The sequence below is a fragment of the Benincasa hispida genome, chromosome 8 (assembly GCF_027475165.1).
Source record: "Benincasa hispida cultivar pf3 chromosome 8, pf3_genome.v1.1, whole genome shotgun sequence".
NCBI lineage: Eukaryota > Viridiplantae > Streptophyta > Magnoliopsida > Cucurbitales > Cucurbitaceae > Benincasa > Benincasa hispida.
Genome location: NC_143485.1, coordinates 64874494 through 64897640, shown reverse-complemented (window position 1 = coordinate 64897640; position 23147 = coordinate 64874494). Strand labels below are relative to the sequence as shown.

The window sequence follows — 23147 nt, the reverse complement described above, 5'->3', positions numbered from 1 at the left end:
AAGTTCAGTGGCAAAAAGAAGATTCATTAGCTCGTTATTTAGTCAGACTTGCTGAGATGACAGAATCGATTTGAAAACAACAATATTTTCCTATAAAAAAAAAGGTTTAGGTCGAATTTTCAACTCTCAACTTATTTAAAACAATAATATTTTTACAAATAGTTTGAAAACAACGATATTTTGCTAAATAGTTTCTAAAAGTACAATATCCTTTTAATTTTCCCCAAAATTGTGTAACTGCTAAAATAAAAGATCGGAAATATAATAATGAGTTTTATATTAAAAAAAAAAAACGAGAACATATTAGATAAAATATCATGAAAATTCAGAAATTCTTAAAATGGCCAAAAACAAACCCTAAACAAAAACCCCAATTTTCATCCCCCGAAAGTCGCAATCCGATCAAGAATATTGGCAACCACCTCTTTGGATTCCCGGAGCCGCCCAATGCTCCGGTTGAGTTTTTCCCTTTTCCCGGCAAGCATGGGAGATTCCTCCAACATCTTCTCGAGCCCAACACCGCCAGGTCCCAACAGTTCATTCACGATCCCCGCTTCAAGTTCCTCGTTGATCAATTTATCGATACTGTATTCAAGATGAAGAGCCATACAATCCATTAGTCTCTTCAGAACGATCTTCCAGTATGATGATTAGGATAAGAAATTCAAGATCAAGAGATTTACCATCTACGTATTATTATTATTACTATTATTTTAAAGGATACTTCTTATTTTCATTGAGATGTTACATGGACAAAATTAAGACATAGGTCCGACACAACTACCTTAGCCACGATCACTAAAGATTGGTTAAGATGACATTTAAACTAGTTATGGTGGATTCAAGGATCCATGTTGCATCGATAGTTAGTGTCATCTTTTTCAAATATGCACTTGTCCACTTCTTAGACCGAAGGTTAGAAGAATTTGGGCTTAGAGACAACATACCATCAAATTATTAAGAAGTTAATTGCAATTAAGTAGTTATTAAGAAGTTAATTGTAATTAACTAATTAGAGGTTTGAATTCCCAAATCATAGTTGTAGCAATTTTTATAGAACATGATAACTTCTTATAATTTTATATTGGATATTTTAAAATTTTTAAATTTTAGAATTATATGAATTAAAACTCTAAATTAATAATCGTATCTATTTAATATTGTACTTTTTAATTGTATCAATATAAAACTTATTTATTTATTTTAAGAATTGTATTTATATGTTATCTACTATACCTGAAATGTTGCACGTGTCATCCTGAGTGGCTACATTTCGTCCAAAGGAAGCCACGTCAGCAAAAATCGCATTGACGTGGCAGTCGGCACCGAATTGCGAATTCTTATGAACAGGTCTTCAAAGTTGAAAAACCAAATTCCCACCTCATTTGTTTCTCCGTTTAGGAAGGAAATGGCGTCGAGCGACGAGCAACCGGCTCCGGTAGCAGCGAAGGCGGAAGCTCCTCAGCCGCCGGGGAAGGCAATGACGGCGATGCAGCAGATGGTGGAGAAAGGAGCTCAAATGCTGCAGTCTCTGAAGCCATTGAAGGAAATGAGTCAACACGTTTGCACTATGGCGTTATACAGCCACGATCTGACTCGCCAAATCCAGACTCACCTTTATATCTCTCGACTCAACCAGGACTTTCTCCAGGCCGCCGTCTACGATTCCGACGACTCCAGTGCCCGTCTCATTGGTTCGTAAGCCTTCATTGGCCATATTTTAGATAGTATAGATTGGAAGTATAAATAAAAATTGAATGCATAAGTAGAGAATTTAAAGTCAAATATGTTTCATTTGACAACAGGAATCGAGTATATTGTTTCGGATCGAATATTCGATGCTTTATCCCCGGAAGAGCAAAGGCTTTGGCACTCTCACGCTCACGAGGTCAAATCGGGTCTTTGGGTTAAACCACGGTTCCCCGAGATTATGGGCAGACCCGAGTTGGATGAGATGGCCAAAACGTACGGCAAATTCTGGTGCACGTGGCAGCTCGATAGAGGTGAGGTACTAGCATATTTAGAGTGAAAAACTAATTATTGAAGCATAGATTATTTAAAATCGAGAAATTAAAACCAAAACCAAAATTGAGAATTAAGTAGGGGACAAGCTTCCATTGGGAGCCCCGGCGCTTATGGTGTCACCCCAGGCGGAGGATCCTGGGAGGGTGAAGGCGGAGCTGGTCGGCCGGAGGGATGAGAAATACAAGATATCGACGAAGGAGATAGCGGAGGGGAGGATTTACGTGGAGGAGACTGACAAGGAAAATTCTGAGGCTGACTATTGGAGAAAGCACCCAGGGAAGGGCTTTGCCATCGACATACATAGCTTAGGCAGTAACAAATAATGTCTCAAGTTCTACCTAAGCTTTAGCCCTTCTGGGTCTTGTGTATGTGTGTGTACGTATGTATATATCCAACTATAAAAATGGAAAATAAACAATAATAGATTTATATATTGTGCTGAATTTGAGCAGCATAACAATAAGAAAGAACGTGGATAACAGAAAATATAATATAATAATACTATATAGTAAAATAAATATATTATAATATATAAATATAGAAAATAAATAAATAATAAAAAGTAGTGAATTTTTTCATTCTTTCATTTTTATTATTGATAGACCATATGTGTCTTTCAAAATCTATCCAATTTCACTATTTATAGGTAATTTAGTAGGTAGACAGTGGATTACATGAACATTAATTGTGTGTAATTTTGAGACACATGGACAATATATGGGATAATGGATAAGTGATACATGGTCAATGGATACTAATAATGGTCATCTACATTATACCTAATTTAATATATTTATAATACTTTCACTTAGATATTCATTATATACCTAATTTAATGTATTTATAATACTCTCGTTTAGATATTCATTATATATGAAATATGTCTCGTTAAAATTTTATTAGGGTTAGATGTTCATTATATATGAAATATGCCTCGTTAAAATCTTCCCGTGTCTTTTCTGGTTGTAATGGAAGCAGATTTTTTTGGTAATCTTATGTCTTTCTGCCCTTTTAAGCCGCAGTAGGGTTAGCTTTTCCTTGACCTCCCTTCTTTTTTTTCTCTCTCCACTTTTTGGTGTTAGAAGAAGAAGGTACAGAATTCATTCCAAAGGTTGAACCTTTATGGAATTTCTTTGAGGAAGTGGTAATATTTACCTCTCCTTGACTTTCATCAAGTAAGTTAGCTCATTAAGGAGGGTGGTCAGATTGTAGTCTAGCTTGTTCATAATAGCGTTACTACGAAACTAGAGGAAACTCTCAGGTAGAGTATCTAGGATGAAGCTAATATGACTACTTTCTCGTTTGCTCATGTCCATCGTTCATAAGCCTCTCGAACATTTCGAGTGGCATTCTGAGTTGGAATAGGAGGACACTCCTATGTAAGGACGAACCTTAGATCATCGATGATCAAAATTGTAGTTATCATGTGTTTTCAACTAGCGTAATTCTCACCAATCAACTTATCGACGCTTAATAAAGCTAATGTGACTGTAGTCGTTTCTACGTTGCTGAAAACAGAACAAACTTAATGAGTCTATGCAATACCACTTTTAACACCAATTTTAGTTTTAGCAAAATAGTTTTCATGTACCCTAAGTGAAAAGACATCTATTTCACAATTATGCCCCAACGAGGCAAGACAAAAGTCACCGGTAGGGTGATCAAATGCCCCTTCACTAGGATGAGACATTCTCAACCATTAGGCAGAAACAACTCTTGTAGCTGACACTAATAGTCACTATTTTTTGGTCCAAAATTGTTAACCTTTAACAATTCTGCGTAAGTGTAACCCCTCATTTTCGGCCTAGAGTCCTGCCTTAATGCGCCCACTGTAGGGAAAAGGAAGATTAGGATAAGATACTATAGCGACCTTATTCTATACAAGAGTCGTGCAAAATTTCCATCCTATAGGGGGACACTCTTAGGGTGCCTCGAGGCGATGCACAAAAACGTTATCCAATCTAATGAAAGAGACCGTGGGATATGTTGTCACACGTCCCGCTCCCACTTACTATGAACATTCTCTCCATTCATCTTGGTATTGACCTATCCAAACACCATCTTTTAGGGGGACACTCCCAAGGTGCCTCGAGGCCGAGGATAGATCTTAAGGTGTGAACTTAAAGGGAGAAACGTGAAAAAGTTTAAATGAAGTATCATATACCCCAAAAACCTCCCACTGAATGTTCTACCTAGGGGTTCATTAACTTAGACCATCTGACTATTGATTTTATCTAAGTGTGTTTAATTTGCTAAAAAACAACTCTTGTCTTTGAAATTAAACAAGTTTAAGTCAAGTCTCATTAAACTCTTTAACGGACTATCCTCAAATTTGCATGCATGCATCAAATCTATCTAATTCATCTTTTCAGGTAGGTTCCCAGGTATAGGTGTTCCGTATCCATCAGCTTAAGTACCCTAGCCTAGACAAAACCCGTCTTAGACAAAAGGTCCTTTATAGATAGATTTGCTACATATTTAATCTTTTATCAATCAATTTAATCATATTAAACTGATTAAATTAAACCTTAAGTTATTAATCTCATTAGAACTGTGATCTTTAGGTCTATCTTCATCAAGTTTTAAAACTCTTTTAAAACCATGATTCAAGCCTAAGTTCGCATGCATGTCTTTCTTATGATTTTAGTTCTAATTTCCCTTATAACACTTATAAAAGAAACAACCAAAACCAAGCAAAACGAGGTATTTATAATTCTTATAAATTTAACCTATGTGTCATGCTTCATGCAATGTCCATTCATTGTTATATATAACTCTTATATACTTGGTAATGAACTAAGTATACATGCTTTCATACATCCTTATACTATAACACTTATAATATAAAGATGATGCATGAATATGCTTAATGCATGTATAAATATAACTCTTATTATATGATGCATGAGCATGCTCTTGTGTAATTTTAATCATGCAAACTACTATATCATAGCTCTTACAATATAGAGATGATGCATGACTAATGCATAACCTATGGTGGAATTTCAACTACATGGCATACCATACGACATATAATAAAACATACATCTTATGTACATTCACAAAATTAATGGACCAGGATGATTAGTCTAAAAAATGGAAATTAAATTATATCTATTACGTAAAACCATCAAGCAAATCAGTTCACAAGCGAACCGAGTTTTGAACCGCCTGGGCGAAGTCTTCCCTAATCGTTTAGTAAAATGGGTGAGTAACCACGATCGCTTAGCTACGATCGAGTACCATTACAATGCGATGAAGCATGAGGCCACTCAATCGTTTAGTGCACTAATTTAAACAACGCAAGACTAAACGATCATTTAGACACTACGATGCTTTGAAGCATAATTGTCTAGATGATCGAAGAGCAAGCGATAAGTAACATTTACTACGTAATTGTGTAGTCAGTGACTAAGCGATGAAGCTTGCTAAGCTACACGATCGTTTAGTGCGTGCGCGTCCACCTTACAGTCAAGTATCTCATACTCAACGATCGTTTACCCCTATCGTTTATACGATCTGACCAACGCTTGGTCTTCTTCTTCCTCGAAGTAATTTTCATCTCCATGCCTTGAAGCTTCATCACGAGCGACTCAAATAGACTCAAACACTTTGAATTACAGACTCAATAGTAAGTTAATATACCAAAAAACACAGGGGCTCTTACAACTTTAAAAGTAAAAGAATTAAAAAACAAGAGGCAACCATCCCAAAAATTCCATTAATCCACATCCACAAACATATTTAACACTTAAACAGAATGTAGATATGTTTTCACCCACCAAAAGTATAAATGCTATTCTATACATCAATGGATTTAGAATAACAGAACTGGCTCTGATACCAATTGAAGGAACTCTTATCAAAGAGAACCCATGAGCGGAATCACGATCGATTCAAATTCATTGTGATAGAATTACAAGCATTTACAAACATATAAACCAATTATGCATCTATTAACAAATTATGGCATGCTTTAGTAACTAATAACAAAAGGGATGAGAGACATACCTTTGAAGCATTTTTCTTCTACAGATCTCTCGCTCTCGTGAAGACCTTAGACAACAATATCTCGCTCTCACCCAGATTGTCTACCCAATCGTCCAGTAGTCACGAACAAACTTCTCTACGAACAAGTAACCTCTCGGATACCACCACTCGGTAACCTTAGTATTCTTGGAGTGAGAATCCAAGAGGTGTGGGCTCTGTTATGAATTTGGTAAAGGGTTGGAGGAAATAACGATTGAACTATACGACTAAGCAAGTGGGAGAGTAAACTATCTACCATATAGACTTTGTGCTTGATTGTTTAGTAAAACTCAGCAGGTACACGATTGTTTAGGAAAATATAATTGATTGTTTACACGATCGTTTAGAGAATCTCGCTAAGGCACGCGATTGTTTAGTAATACTTTACACGATCATTTAGTCAAAGGCGCCTACACGATCGTTTAGTCTCTCGCTTAGAAGGCTGTCGTACAGTATCTAGTTAGCTAAATGGTTGCTTATGCACTTAATGAAGCGATACTGTACAAAAAATGAAAACATTTTTCATTTTATTCTTCAGTTATGACAACTGAACATAACCTCTCAATTCACACACGGTTAAAGGAGAAACCGCCTACAATTATCGTATAATTGTTTTAATTATAAATAAATATAATAACTAACTTATCATATTATATCTATAACCTATAGTTTTAATATCATATCATATGTAACATTTAAACCATAGTCCTTTTCTTCTTTACTTGATATAAATCATATTTAGATCATATTCCTTCAATTAATGTATCTCATATGTCATATCAAATATATCATATATAATTGAACCAGTTTAAGCATATCATATATAATTAAACTCCTTCTTGTTAATTTGAACACTTCAAATTGACCCAAAAACTAATTCTCAACTTGAATCCATTGAGCTACCAAGGGGACTTTATGGACCTGTAGCTTGAAGCTCCAACGGTAGGTGAATAACTGACTAAACTCTTTAATCACGAGATCTACCATTCTTAACTGCCAGGCACTCCACTAAAGACCGACAACTACACTATTCTCACTACAGATATATTTTTGTGTCCATCGGATATAACCAGTCAACAGTATGATAACCCTTCACAGATGCCCGTAAGTACAATTGGGCCAATTTACCGTTTTGCCCCTGTAGTTACATCTAACTCCTTAAGTACCACTGATTTCTCTAATGGACAATACATCATAGTCCTACTATGAGTGGACACCTCTCGGTCCATGAGAAGGTGTGTGGCGCCACATCGTTCAAGTCCCGGAATCAGTCCTTAAGGGAACAATCTATCTACTTACCCCTACTTCAAGGAAGGAGTGAATTCCATCTTGTGTAGCTGAGTTCCTGACTCCCTAATCAGACGAATTCTCAAAGTGGTAGGTTTGAGTCGGAAATCTGGCCACTCGAACCCATACAAATCAAATGACCGCCCTCATAGATAAGAGTTCCCAACTCACTCAGGATTAAGGTCATGTTACCTATGGTCATCCTAGTAAAATGAAGCCTCTGTCATGAACGACGTTATATAACGAGACTAAACACTTCGTGGTCCAGTCTTATAAAAACTCCTTTGTATAGGACACCCCCGCTCGCATGTCTCCACATGAATGATCAGGATCAGACCATCTGTAGCTTGTCACAACACTTGTAACTATCTACAAAGCGAGTCATATTCGTAGTGTCAACAGGATAAAGTTTCCCTACTATATTCATATACTACAGACCATTTTGATTATCACTTAAGGCACGATTCACTTGTATGTCTCCACATACATGCTTAAGTTACAACGACAACCAGAGATCTTAGTTTATTAGTTTGTGGTAAATGCAAATAAAATATCTCATATTTCATAGACAATAGTGAAGAAAATATCTTATATTATTACATCAACAACATTTGTTCATATAGGTGTTTACAAACTACAAGACCCTACGAGAGTTTAGGGCATCAATCCCAACATCATCAACTCCATCATCATACATGACATTTTGGGCTTCAGTCAAACTCATGTAGCGTTCCAGCGGGTTCGCAACCCTCTAACTACGTTGAGGTAGTCTCAACTCTTGAGATGGTTGACTAGATGAACTGACATCAACAACTCTTGTTGATCTATCAGTCTGCTCAATAACTCTTGTTGAACTCTCAGTAGTCTCATTAGAAATCTCATGTAAAACAAACTTGCTTCGTGGTTTATGATCCTTGTTGTGGTCTTCTTCCAAGAAGATAGTGTTTGTCGACACAAACACTTTATTCTCACTCAGATTATAGAAATATCCACCCCTCATTTCCTTAGAGTAGCCTACAAAGAGGTGAACTTTTGAACGCGGTTCCAACCTTTTAGGGTTAGCCACAAGTAAGTGGGCTGGACATCCCCAAATTCTGAAGTGGCATAAACTACCTTTATGGCCTCTCCACAGCTCAAAAGGTGTTTCAGAAACACTTTTCGAGGGAACGTTGTTCAAAATATAACATGCAGTCTCCACCAAAAATCCCCAAAATCGAGTCTGGAAGATGAGCATAACTCATCATAGACCGAACCATGTCCAACAAGATTATGTTTCTCTTTTGTGATACATCATTATGCTGAGGTGTGCCTGGGGCTGAGAATTGAGACATGATTCCATGTTCTATCATATAGTTCTAGAATTCGAGGTCCATATACTCTCCACCACGATCAGATCGTAGTGTTTTTATCTTTTTACCTAACAAGTTTTCAACTTCAGCCTTATACTCCTTGAACTTGTTAAGGGCTTGAAACTTACGTTGCATTAGGTATAGATATCCGTATCTTGAATAATCATCTATGAAAGAGATAAAATATTCATACCCACCTCGAGCTCTAACACTCATTAGACCACAGAGGTCTGAATGTATAAGCTTCAAGGTTTCCTCAGCTCTATAACCTTTTCCAATAAAAGGTTGTCTGGTCATCTTGCCTTCAAGGCATGATTCACACACCGACAAGGAGTTTTCTTCTAAACTCTTTAGAAGTCCACATTTCACCAACTTCTCAATCCCATTGAGGTTAATGTGACCTAACCTTAGATGTCAAAGATGGGTGTTTTCTTTAGGAGAAACCTTTGGTCTTTTTGCAGTTGTCGTCTTTCTGAACATTCCAATATTAAGCAAGGCTTTTATGACTAACAACCTTAGTATATATAAGTTATTTTCCATCAAAACCAATCACCATACCATTCTTGAAAATAAACACTTTACTCTCAGCAAAGAAGTATAACCTTGTTCAATCAGACAAGAAATCGAGATTAAGTTTCTCTTGTTATGAGGAACTACAAAAACATTATCTAGTAACAGATTACGTTTCTTGTCCAAAGATAACTTCAGCCTGCCTACAGCAACAGCTGAAACAACCTCACCAATACCGACTTGAAGAGTCAACTCTCCATCTTCCAATGTTTTCCAGGAACTAAATCCTCGATAGGAAGAACTAACGTGGTTAGTAGCACCAGAATCATGTATCCAGACAGAATCATCATTCTCTACCAAACACGTCTCCAAGACCAATAAAACACATTTACTATCTTTAGACTTCTTCCTCATCTGGAGAGTAGTGGGATCAGTGTCAGAACCTATATAAGCTCCAAGTTCCATTTCAGAGAACAATTCGCGTCGATGAACTTCATCTGAGTCAGCAACACTTGCTTTCTCTTTTAGTCCCTTGACATTCAAGAAAGACTGAAGGTTATCTTGAGAACTGACACTATTGGTTTCTTTGTCATCCATCCCTTTGTGTTCAAAAAGTGAGAACTGACGTTCAAACAATTCTTGCAACGAGTCCATGATCTTACGTACAATGACCAGGTTCTTGTACAAGCATAAAATGATGCGATGATTTTAAATAAGCATATGGACAATGATGAATGATGGACCATACAAACTCATGCTGCCATAAACTTGATGACTTGAAAGATGGAAATGGAATGTGGATGTTGTGTTGTGCTTATTCAGACTTTATGCGATACTACTTCTAGATGTATGCGTTATTAATGGAATGCTTGTAGTATGTTATGCATTGTCATAAATTTCCTTGTGTTGAAACCAAGTATAATTCCACCGCAAGTTTCTTCGAGTGGTTCGAGGTCGAACACAGGGATTGCGTAGTTAATGCGTTACGTTCGTGATATATGCGACCAGGGGTTTTTCAATTAATAAAAGTTGTGTTTATACAGGTATTTAAAGTTGCGGTAAAGTAAAATTGTGCGGTGAAGTAAAGTTGCGATAATAAAATAAAGTGCGGTAAAAGTAAACCTAAGCTATTATGATACAAGATACAGGATACTGATACGTGATACTGAGTTTGAGACTGACTGTGAAGATTATACAAAGGGTCGTGTTATGCGGTGGGAAGTCTTTATGTATGAAACAGAAATAGAAAGGGTAATTAATATAAACATCGCAAGTTCATTAATTGCGTTAAGGATATAACTACGATTCTGCTTTCCCTTGGCATACACCTCTTGATGATCGACCGCGTTCCCACATCTCTGTGGTGAAATAGGGATGAACGTAATGAACGCAAGGTTGCTTCCATCTCTGGAAGTACTTCTCGCTTTAAATAACGCATTCTTCTAACCTTCTCTCAACAGGCAGAATGGCAACTTCACTTTTGCTCTCACAGGTGAAGATGTCGTCTAGCATGCTTTAGCTAAATATATTTATTTTTTTAGCATAGATTAATTTACTTATTAATTCATTCTAATTACCAGGGGATTAAGAGAACATCGTGGAGAAATCGATTCATGGATGAACGAAAATAGACAGAAAGATGGGGATGAAAATGATCATGACATTCAATACTAATATTTAGCGTCTAATACATGGTGTGAATGATAGAGATTAAGAAGATGAATACAATTGATGATAAGAGATAGAAACAAATACAGAAGAGTGCCAACGTCTTGACACAGATCTGGACGGTGGATTTGCTTGCCGGCGAATGGGTTGAATGTAGAGAAGAGCTTTCCTCTCAGGCTTGCTCGTCCGGTAGAAGTAACCTTGGTACAGAGCTTCAACGGTGGGGATTGAAAGGATTTACCCTGAGACTCACCTCTCGGCCTTATCTCTTAAATCTTCTCCGATCAGGCTCTTCAAACCAATCTCTCTTTCAATATACAAATATCAAAATATGCCCGTATCAAGTACATTTTCCAATAGAATTTCAGAGGCTATTTATAGGCTCAGCTTTGACTCTCTGACTTGTGGACCCCACTTTATTGTTATGGCAATTTCGAAAATGGTGGAGTGAATATTCCTTCTATTACGTGATCAATCTCGTCAGAAATGAACAACGGTCAGTTGTACACGTGTCTGGATCCTCCGCAATTGTGTTGCTCTTTTGCATCTTTGATCATTTGTCCGCATGCGGTGTTGTTTTTTATTACCGCATGCGGTTGAAGTTGCGTTAATCGCTTCACTCTTGATCGATTGTCGCATGCGTCATCATTGCGTTGATCGTCTATTCATTCCTAAATGATGGGCGCAATGCGATGTAGATGCATTGTCCTTTTTCTCTTGAGCCATGAACGCATGCGGTGACTTGATTTCCTGCAAAATAGACTTGAAATATTCTTTTCTACCATCGCAATGGTGTCAGTGGGTGTATTGGCGATAAATTATAATTCTTGTATTTTTTTAGCTAATTTCTATACAATTGACGCAACTTTCGTCTCTTTTAATCGCAATATCTAAATAAAGCAACATAAATAGCTTGTATTTCTACAAGTTATCAGTTCTCAATCCTTTTGGCCAGTGCATCAGGTATGCTAGCCAAAATGTGAAGTCGGGTCAACGAGTTAGCCTTCATCCATATCTCATATGCATTACAAACATTTCGCGGTGCATCAAGGGCGGGGACTTGAGGACACTCCTCAACCATGACAAACTCGAGGTCGTTTACCACGAAGTATGTTTTAATAGACTCTTTCCAATGTATGTAATCGATTAAAGTAAAATAGGCAACTAACGGAAAATCATACATGTTGCTAAAAAAACAAACACATTGATCTACATTAGATTTTAGCAAATACTCTTAAAAAAAAATCCAATATGGTTTAGCAAAACTTAAATGAACCCGTGTAACATCTAGTTTTGCAATGACGCTCTAGTGATTTAGGACAAAAGCCACCGAAGGGTAGTCAATTTATCCCTCATCTGAATTGAGACACTCTCAACCAGTCATTAATACTAGAACAAATCTTGTTCCTATAACAACTAGCCATCATTGATTTGGTCAAGAAATTATTAACTTGCTTAACAATTTTCCGTAAGTATGACCCTTAATTTAAGATCCTAGAGTTTCGCCCTAAGCAACCAATTCGAAGGGATAAAATCTGATTGGGGTAAAAACTAAAGCGACCATATCCATTTCTGAAGTTCACTTTGATATTGACCAACCGAACAAAAACCATCCAAAGGGGGGTACTCCCAGGGCGCCACGAGGCCGTGCAAGAAGATCTCATGGTGCAAACCAATGAAGGAGACCGCAGGACATGTTAACACGTATCCTTCACCCACTTACTATAAACACTATCTCTATCCACCTTGATATTGACTCATGAAAACACCATCCGAAGGGGGATGCTCCCATGGCACCACGAGGCTAAGCATGAATCTCATGGCATGAACATTTAGGGAGAAACCTGAGTGGAATTGACATATCATATACATCTTTTCCTCCCATTGAGTATTTTATAACTTAGAGTTTAGTTCATTTAGAAAAAACACGGCTAAGGATTTTAACTAAGTGACTTTTTAGGTTTTCCCAAAAGTAACTCTTACTTTGGAAAGTTGAACAACTTTTGATCATCATTCATTAAACTCTTTAACAAAGTTTTTGATCAATTGTCGCATGCTTGTAGCAAATCTATCTAATTCACCTTTCCAAATAGGTTCCTAGGTAGAGGTGTTCCGTTTCTGTCAGCGTAAATACCCCAACCTAGCTAGAACCCGCCTTAGACAAAAGGTCCCTTATAAATAGATTTAATAAAAATTAATCTTTTATGGAAATCAATTTAATCCTATTAAACCGATTCAAAAGATTAAACTTAGGTATCTAATCTAATTAGAACCAGAAACTTATTTCTATCTCAATCCAATTTTAAAACCCTTTTAAAACATGAGTTCACCTAAGTTCGCATGCAACTCCATCTTATTGATTTTAGTTCTAATTTCCAATACAATGCTTATAACAGGAAACAACCAAAACCATCTACAATGTGAAGCAACACATATAAGGCATTCATAACTCTTATAAATAGGCCTAAGTGTCATGCTCCATATATTGTTCATTCATTACTACTGGTAGATAACTCTTATATAAAAAAGCAATGAACCAAGCATACATGCTCTCAAATACCTTTATACTATAACTCTTATAATATAAAGATGATGCATGAATATGCTTAATGCATGCATAAATATAACTCTTATATCTCATGATGTCATCATGCCAAGAACTATATTATAACACTTATAATATATGATGCATGAATAAAATGCATAACCTAAGGTGGGTTTTAAATCTATATGTCATATACTATGGCATATAAACCAACAGACATCTCATGTACATTATATAAAATTTGATAAACCGGGATAATTAGCCTCAAATTCTCTAAAAACAAAGCTAACTATTACAAAGAGCAATGAGTCACCGATTCAAATAGGCAAACCGGGTCTTGAACCGTCCAGGCGAAGAACACGTCTCTTTGATCGTGTACCAAATCCTTGTAATTGCCTAGCAACGTTGTATGAGCATAAACAATCGTTTAACAATGATCGTGTACCTTTGACTATGCGATGAAGTATGAGGTCACGCGATCGTGCAGTGCATATCGTGCAATGCAAGCCTTAAGCGATCAAGTAAACGACAACGATGCAGTGAAGCATTATCGTCTAAATGATCGCTGAGCAAGCGTAAGGTATCGTATACCAGGTGATTGTATAGTCAGTTACTATGTGATGAAACATGCGGAACTACACGATCTTTTAATACGCGCGCTTTTTATTAAATGGTGAGTGTAAAAAACTTTATTCGATCATTTACCTACAGCGTCCACGCGATCGAGCAACCAATGCTATGCGGTAGAGTAAACGCTGTACCTCATCATCTAGAATTAGCTAAATGATCGTTTAGTAAATACTACATGATCGGGCAGAACTTTTCTACATGATCATTTAACCAAATCTCAATGATCGTTTAGCTTAGGCTACACGATACTACCAACTTTTGGTTATTCCTCGATGAGAACATCTCCATGCTTCGAAACTTCATCACAAACGACTCAAAGAACTTCAAACACTTTGAATACATACTCGATTGCTTGTTAATTATGCCCAAAAACACAGGGGCCCTTACAAATTAACCTTTGTAAACTTAAAGAAAGTTTTAAACAGAGGCAACCATCCCGTAAACATTCATCAACACATCCGCAAATGCATTTAACTCTTAAACGCATTGCAGAACAAACTAAAAACCCACCACGACTGTAAAAGTAGTTCAACACAGAAATGGTATTTGGAATATTATAACAACCTAACTCTGATACCAATTGAAGGAAATCACAAATGGAGACTCCATGAGCAGCAAAAAGGATCGTTTCAAATTTCATTCTAATGAACACAAACAATTACAGTCTAACCAGAAACTAAAAAGTTATGCATTAATAACAACATGCTACAATAGATTCAAGGGATATGCGTACCTTTGAAGAACTATTCTTCAAGAATCCCTAAATCAATCTCTGATGCATCCAACAACAGCACTCGAATGCAACGAACAAAACACCAACAACATGACCACAAACACAATGATGGTCTGAATGCTCCTCAAACCCAATCAAGTGCAACTTAATTCACAAACTGAGTAAAGATACCACCACAAGTGTTACCGTGGTATTCTCGGTGTGAGAATCCAGGAGTGTTGGGCTCTGTATGATCTTGGATTGAGGAAGAGAGGAGGTATGTGATCGAGTAGACGATCGAGTAAGTGGGAGATATGAAGTTGTCTATCGCATAGAGTATGTACTCGATCATTTAGTAAATGAAGCCGATCGCATAGACTTTGCTACTTGATCGTGTAGCAACGATCGGCTAAGTAACTATCGTATAGTTAACTCTTAAATGATCGTTTAGTCTCTCAACGACTATCGTTTAGTAAAAACAATTTTCACTTGATAGCCTATTTCCATGAGAATTATCTGAATTGATCTACTGCTAATTTTCGAAAAAAAAATTCCTTGTATTTCACGGTTACCATAAAACTTCCAGTAACCTTCCACTCAATCGGTTATTAGAGAAAAAGAATTAATTATCATAAAATTAATATATTATAAATAAATATGATAACCAACTTATCATATTATATTTATAACCTATAGGTTTAATATTTCATCATATGAAACATATAAACCATAGTTCTTTTTCTATTTTATGGTACTTAATATAAATCATATTTATGTTAATTCCTCCAATTAATGTATCTCATACATCACACCAATTATATCACATATAATTGAATTTCATCTTGTTAATTTAAACACTTCAAATCAATCCCAAGATCTGATTCTCAACTTGAACCCATTGAGCTACCAAGGGGACCTTATGGACCTGTAGCTTGAAGCTCCAAAAGTACGTGAATAATCGACTAAACTCTTTAGTCACGAGATCCACCATCCGTTAACTGCTGTGCACCCCATTCAAGACCGACAGGTGCACTTTTCTCACTACAGATATATTTCTGTGTCCATATAACCAATCAACAGTGCGATAACCCTTCACAAATCGCTCATAAGTACAGCTGGACCAATTTACTGTTTTGCTCCTGTAGTTACATCTAACTCCTTAAGTACCACTGATTCCTCTAATGAACAATAAGTCATAGTCCTACTATGACTGGGTCCTTTCTTCCAAAGAGAGAGTGAGCCACTATATTCAAGACCCCAAATCAGTCCTTAAGGGAGCAATTTATTTACTTACCCCTGCTTCGGGGAAGGAGTGAAATTCGTCTTGTGTAACTGAGTTCAGCTTCCCAATCAGACAAATCCCTAAAAAGGTAGTCTTGTTGAGTTAACAATCTGACCACTCTCACCATACTAATCAAAGGATCATCCTCATAAGCAGGAGTTTCCAAAACACTCAAGATTAAGGTCATATCACCTATGGTCGTTTTAGTTAAATGTAGATCTCAATCATCAACGATATATATAAATAGACTAATCATCTCATGGTCCGATCTTATACAAACTCTTTGTATAGGACACTCCCGTTCACATATCTTCATATGAATGGTCAGGATTAGACCATTTATAGCACTGTACAACACTTGTAAATATCTGCAAAACAGGTTGTATCCGTAGTGTCACCATAATAAGGTATCCCTCTTTTATCCTTATACTACAGACCATTTAGGTTATTACTTAAGGCATGATCCACTTGTATGTCTCACATACATGCTTAAGTTTACATAAAATAATCACGGATCTTAGTTTATTGAATATGAGTAAATGCAAATAAAATAACATTTATTTTATTAATAACAATGTGTACAAACTGTTTACAAACTACAAGACTCTGGGAGAATTAGGACATCAATCCCAACACTCTTAATTATGGATTTTAAGTCTAATTCATTAACTTATAACACTTATAAAGTTTAATGAAATAATTAAAACCTATACATACATTAATGACATACTTTAAAAATATAATAATTATATTTTTGTAAAGTGGTGTCATGCTTCATGCATCTCCATTTTCATTATGTTATACATAACATTTATATAATAAAGTAATGAAGATAAATAACGTTCATCCATTCATCTATACTATATATTATAACAATTATAATATAAAATGATGCATGGACATGTTATTAATGCATGCATTCATATAATATAATAATTATATTAAATATGATGCATAAGTATGCTTAATTAAATCATACAACTTTATAATATAACATTTATATTAAAATAATGCACGAAGAAACGTTTATTTTATGGTGAGATTTTATACTATATGGCATACACTATGCAATATAATAAATAAAATCATACATCACATGTACAAAATAATAAAAGCAACATTGAACCGAAAATTGACATCCTAAACATCGATTAAATTAATATAACTCATATATTAATTTAATTAATGAAAATAAAAATAATAAATTAATTATTATAAATTAGTAATTAAAAAAAAATTGCTGCTTGCAATGCCCGTAGCCACGAACTGAAAGTGTTTCACACGCACGCATTACATTCGAAGCGTAACGACGCTTTATGCCCGCATCATTGCGCTAGCTTTTCCTTTGCTGCAGTATAGCTACGCTGGCTTTTGACTTTTCGAAGCATAACTTTGTGTTGTATGCAGCGTAACTATGCTCTGCATCCATGCTGCAACGTTGATGTTGAGCTTAGCTACGCTGGGCATTATGCCTTATAGCATAATGCACAGTGTAATTATGCTCTGCGTTAGGGGTGTTCATGGTTCGGTTCAGTTCGACTTGGGACTCAAACCAAACTGAATTGCAAATTTTAAAAAATATATTTTCTGAAATAAAACTGCATATAAGCAATTCGGTTTGGTTTCACAGTTTTTTTAAAAATTTTTTTATGCTTTTTCATATTTTCTAAATTATAAGTGGTTCAATTTGGTTCGATTTCACGTTTTTTTTTTAAAAAAAAATTATGTCTTTTCATATTTTCTAAATTACATATATATAGTTTTTAAATATATTTATTAAAAAAATGGTTCAGTTTGGTTTCGAATTGGTTTTCAGATTTAAAACTAAACCAAACAACACTAATTCGATTTGAAAATATATCAAATTGAAAAGAACCACATTAATTCAGTTTCAGTTTGATTCTAGTTCGGTTTAGTATTTAGTTTAATTTTAGCGGTTTCAATGATCACCCTTACTGTGCGTTATGCTCCAAGGCAGAATATTTCCTCTGCTTTGATTCTTCATCTGTATTACTTCATTCTTGCAAGAATAAAAATGTCCAAAAATACACGACCCTTACAATCGACTGAACTAAAGTAGTAATTACTAAGCCATTTTTTGAAAACATCCAATGAGAAACCCACCAATGATTCATAAGCAGTGAAAAATCCCATCAAACCCTAATATTAAGTTCGAAAATGAAAATCAAAGATACAATCTGGCTCTAATACAAATTGAAGGGATTTAGAATATCTCGAAGCGAAAGCAAATGAATGCGTAATATTTCATTTTCAATTTATAGAACACATAATTCAAAGGGATGGAAACTACGATAAACATAAATTAACTAAATATGCCACTTCTGCTGAAATTTAACAGAGAATAAAGGAAAAACGAAAACTAACCCTTGAAGTCTCACTTCTTCGCATTTCCTCTCCCACAACACGAACAATTCAATGCTTCTCTTGATCTCTCAAACTTGGCACCACGAACACAACGAACAGGGTAACCTAAAAAGACATGGGTGGATCAAGCCTTCTCTCTCTCCGGTGTAAGGGGATAAGTTCCGATTGAATAAGTGTTGAGTTGTGACCATCACAAATCCTCCTTATTATTCTCAAGAATGCGGATCAATAAAGAGTGTGTAGGCTTCTATGTTAATTTTAGTGAAGGGAGAATAGATTTTTCTAAGAGAGAACCAACACATAGAACTTGTTCGGAGAAGGTGAAGATGATCAATAATTAAACACTTATTAAACTTCCTTATGTTTCACGTAATTTGAGAGAAAAATTTTGGTTGAGGGTGTTGGGTTGTTTGTTCTAAAACTCACAGTTTGTAAAGTTAAACATTTTCAAGATGTTATTGAGGTTTATTCAAGACGAGTAGACCTTAGTTACCCGCTTATTAGGACTTGCAACACTTGTAAAGCCTAAATCCAATAGACTAACAAACCCCTGACTATAGTATGAATACTTGAACCTTATATGGAGACATAAAAGAGGATCAGGTTTGAGTATATGGCCAAAACGGTCTATAAGTATAAGGATAAGGTTGGGTACCTTATCATGTGGATACTATGGATGTCGTCCGCTTTGTACTTGATACAAACGATGTGATACCAAAATTGTTCATGTAGAAACATGCGAGTAAGAGCATCCTATGCAAAAGATATTTGCATAAGATCAGACCACGAAGTAGTCACTTTTTTTTTTTTTTTTTTTATAACGACCGTTTATTGTTAAAACTCACTATTTTAATCTGATGACTTAAGGTAACTCGATCTCAATCCCGAGCTAACTATGAACTTCTGTTTACTCAGGATTATCCTTTAATATACATAAGTGAGAGTGGCTTAACAACCTACTCAATAAGCCTCCCATTTAAGGGGTAAGACCGAGCAGACAGTTGGGGACATAGTCTTGCAAGATAGAATTCACTCCTACCCATTTTAGGGTTAGCAGATAGGTTATTCTCTTAAGTACTTATTTCTAGTCTTGAACAAAGAGGCCCACCCACTCTATGACTAAGAGGGACTTGGTTTATTGGTAGGAACATAAACCAATTGTTCATTAGTGGCTCAATGGAGACTTAAGGAGTAAGATGTATTCCAAGGGTAAAATGGTAATTTTGACTCAACTATTAATACGAACAATCTGTGAAGGATCGACTTACTGATTACGTTTAAATCAAGTGGATAGAAATATATTTACAGTGAGAAGAGTGCAACTACTGGGCTTTAGTGAAGTGACTCGTAGTTAACGAATGTTGATTAATTCGGTTAAAAGGGTTTAGCCAATTAATCTCGGATCGTTTGAGCTCATGATTTGTAGGTCCATTAGGTCCCCTACTAGCTCATAATGGACTAAACCTTAGAATATCTTGATGAGAGAATTTGAAATGTTCAAATTCGATTTGCGGGAAATATTAATTATATGTGATATAATTAAATATTTAATTACCGAATTAAACGAAATTGGATAATTGAAAAATATTTAAATGTGATTTAAATATTATATATAAATAGGAATTCATGTTTGGAATTGGTATTATTTAATATTTGATATTAAATTAATTAATCAAAATGTTTAATTAATTATCTAAGATTAATTTTATCTAAAATTAATTTTAAGATTAATGAATTTTATTTAATATTGATTTTATAATTAATATTATTTAAAATTAGAAATTCATTTTGAAATTTGAATTTAGAAAATTCAATTAAAATAAGTGAATTTAGGTTAAGTTGAGTGGATTTTTCCTACTTTATCCACTCAACTCAACACTCACAATTTCACTCACACATGATTGATTTAGTGTCAAGCCTTGATGCAAAGTAGTGGCATGCTAAAGTTGATCAAAGTCAAAGACTTTCAGTTGAGAATTCAGAATTAGAAGAGAGGAAAGTTCTCTCTCTTTTTTACATTAAGGCTTGGTTCTCTAAAAAATCCCCTAAATTTAAAGCTCATTTTTTATCCCACCATCCAATCTAAGGTCCTAGAGGATAGTAGGAAAGATCAAGTAGTGGTCTTCAAGGTGTTGGTGAGAAGATTCAAGCTGGAATTGAAGAAATTGAAGAGTTCTTCAAAGGTATTTTTCAGAAACCCGACTTCTTTGTTATGAATAAGCATGCTTTGATTCTAAATTTAATGGAATTAGAGTGCTTAAGATTCTAATTGCTTCCGCTTGTTGATGGTCAACACCAATAGAGGGGAGTTGTCAAAATAAATCCCCCTCCTCCTTTTTAATTTTCAAAATTCAAATTATTTGAATTGTAATTAATTAATTATATATATAAATTAACTTAATATATAAATATTAAACTATATGTTATATCACATATAACATATAACATATAACCTATAACCTATAGTTTATATTATACACATACAATATAAACTATAGTTTATTATTCTCTCAAATAAACTATAGTATCAATCATATTAATTTTAACCTATAGTTTTTATATTAATCACATTCATATAATTAATATTTGATTCATATTCAAATATTTATTTCTTTCATCAAAACTTTATATTATAATACATTATATACATTATATTAATTATATCGTATAATTAGTTCCCTTTAATTAATGTGAATAATTCAAATTAATCCAAACTTAATTTGATTCTCATTAATCCTTATTGAGCTAACAAGGGGACCTTATGGACCTATAGTTGAAGCTCCAATGATACTTGATTAATTAATCAAATGTTTTAATTAAATTAATTAACTTCATTAACTACTGGTCACACAACTGTAATCTTCGCACCATAGATATATTTATGTGTCCATTGGATATAACCAATCAATAGTGCATTGGTCATTCACAAATTACTGGTAAGTACAATTGGGTCAAAATTACCGTTTTACCCTTTAATTAGATCTAACTTCTTAAATGTCATTGATTCTTCTAATGAACAACTAGTCATAGTCAAACTATAACCGAACCTCTCTAGGGCCAGGAGAGGGTATAGCGCCCATTGTTAAAGAACTGATATCAAAACCCTTAAAGGAGCAATTTATCTACTTACCCTAGCAATAGGGAAGAAGTGAATTTCTTCTTGTGTAGCTATATTTCTAGCTCCCCAATCAGACGAATCCCTAAAATGGTAGGCATATTGAGTTCATGAAACTAATCACTCTCACCCATGTAGATCAAAAAGTCGCCCTCGTGGGCAGAAGTTCATAACTCACTCAGGATTAAAGTTAAGTCACCTATGGTCATCTTGATGAAATGTAAGTCTCTTCAAGCAACGGTGTTATAAAGCGAGAATATTCATTTTGTAATCCAGTCTTATACAAACTTTTTTATAGGATACCCCCTCTCACATGTCTCCACATGAATGATCTGGATTAGATCATTTGTAGCACTTTATAACAATTATAATAACTAAAAAGCGGGTCGTATTCGTAGTGTCACTAGGATAAGGTACTCATTCTTATCCATCTAATACAGATCGTTCAGGTTATTATTTAAACATGATCTACCTGTATGTATCCACATACATATTTAAGTTACATCTAATAACCTTGGATCTTAGTTTATTGATTTTGAGTTAATGCAATTAAATGTCAAATAAAATACAATTTATTTTATTAGATAAATAATATGTTTGTATAAATACAATTTACAAACTACAAGACTACGAGATTTAAGGCATCAACCCTCAACAATTACGGACATATAAGCATGCTTTTATAAATATGCAGAGTGAAAAAGGGAAAAGAAATGCTTACCCTTGAAGAATTTCCCTCTTCACGTTTTTTCTATTTTGAAAGTCACGAATAGTGTTTTCCTCCCTCATATAGTACGACACAGGAACAATAATACTCATGGACACCACCATAAAATTTTCCTTGTTATTCTCATGATAAGAACTAAAAGGAGTTATATGCTCTTCTTTAGAGTTTTGGGAGAAGGGAAAATATAATGGCATAGAGAATTCTGAGAGAGTTTTTTTTTTATTATTATTATTTTTTATTTTTCTGTGAATTTCACGTAGTAATCTATCTCCTCTGAATTATCAATACAGAGATAATGAAGAGGGTGAGAGTTACATAACTTCCTCACATGAAAAACTAAGGCCTCGTTTAGTAACTATTTTATTTTTTGTTATTGTTTTTGAAAATTAAGTCTATGGACATTACTTCCACCTCCAAATTTCTTCATTTGTTATCTACTTTTTACCATGATTTAAAAAATCAAACCAAATTTTGAGAACTAAAAAAAGTAGCTTTCAAAAATTTGATTCATTTTTTTTTAAGAATTTGGCCAAGAATTCAACCATGACACTTTAGAAAGATGCAAATCATTGTAAGAAATGTGGATGAAATAGGCTTAATTCTAAAAAATAAAAATAAAAAATCAAATAGTTACTAAGTGGGCCTAAATAACTCCCTTGAAGTGGGAAAATATTATATTCAATAATATAATATATAATTAATTAATTAACTATATATTATGCATTTTAATCATATTAAAATGCAACTCTCCCTTATAACCTATAATTTTATATGAATCATATTCACGTTAATTTTAACCTGTAGTTTTATATGAATCTCATTCATATAATTGATATTTGAATCCTATTCAAATGTTTGTCTATCTCATGACACTTTATATTAT

At 34.7% G+C, this 23147-nt stretch overlaps 1 protein-coding gene across 1 annotated transcript; it reads left to right on the top strand.

Moving 5' to 3' along the window:
• The first annotated feature begins 1242 nt into the window (after nucleotides 1-1242).
• Nucleotides 1243-2486, top strand: LOC120083836 (oil body-associated protein 2B-like). The gene is made up of 3 exons (XM_039039726.2): nucleotides 1243-1694; nucleotides 1806-2003; nucleotides 2104-2486. Exons 1-3 carry the CDS (start codon nucleotides 1343-1345, stop codon nucleotides 2346-2348), a joined length of 795 nt encoding a protein of 264 aa, XP_038895654.2. The 5' UTR covers nucleotides 1243-1342; the 3' UTR covers nucleotides 2349-2486.
• Nucleotides 2487-23147: the final 20661 nt, after the last annotated feature.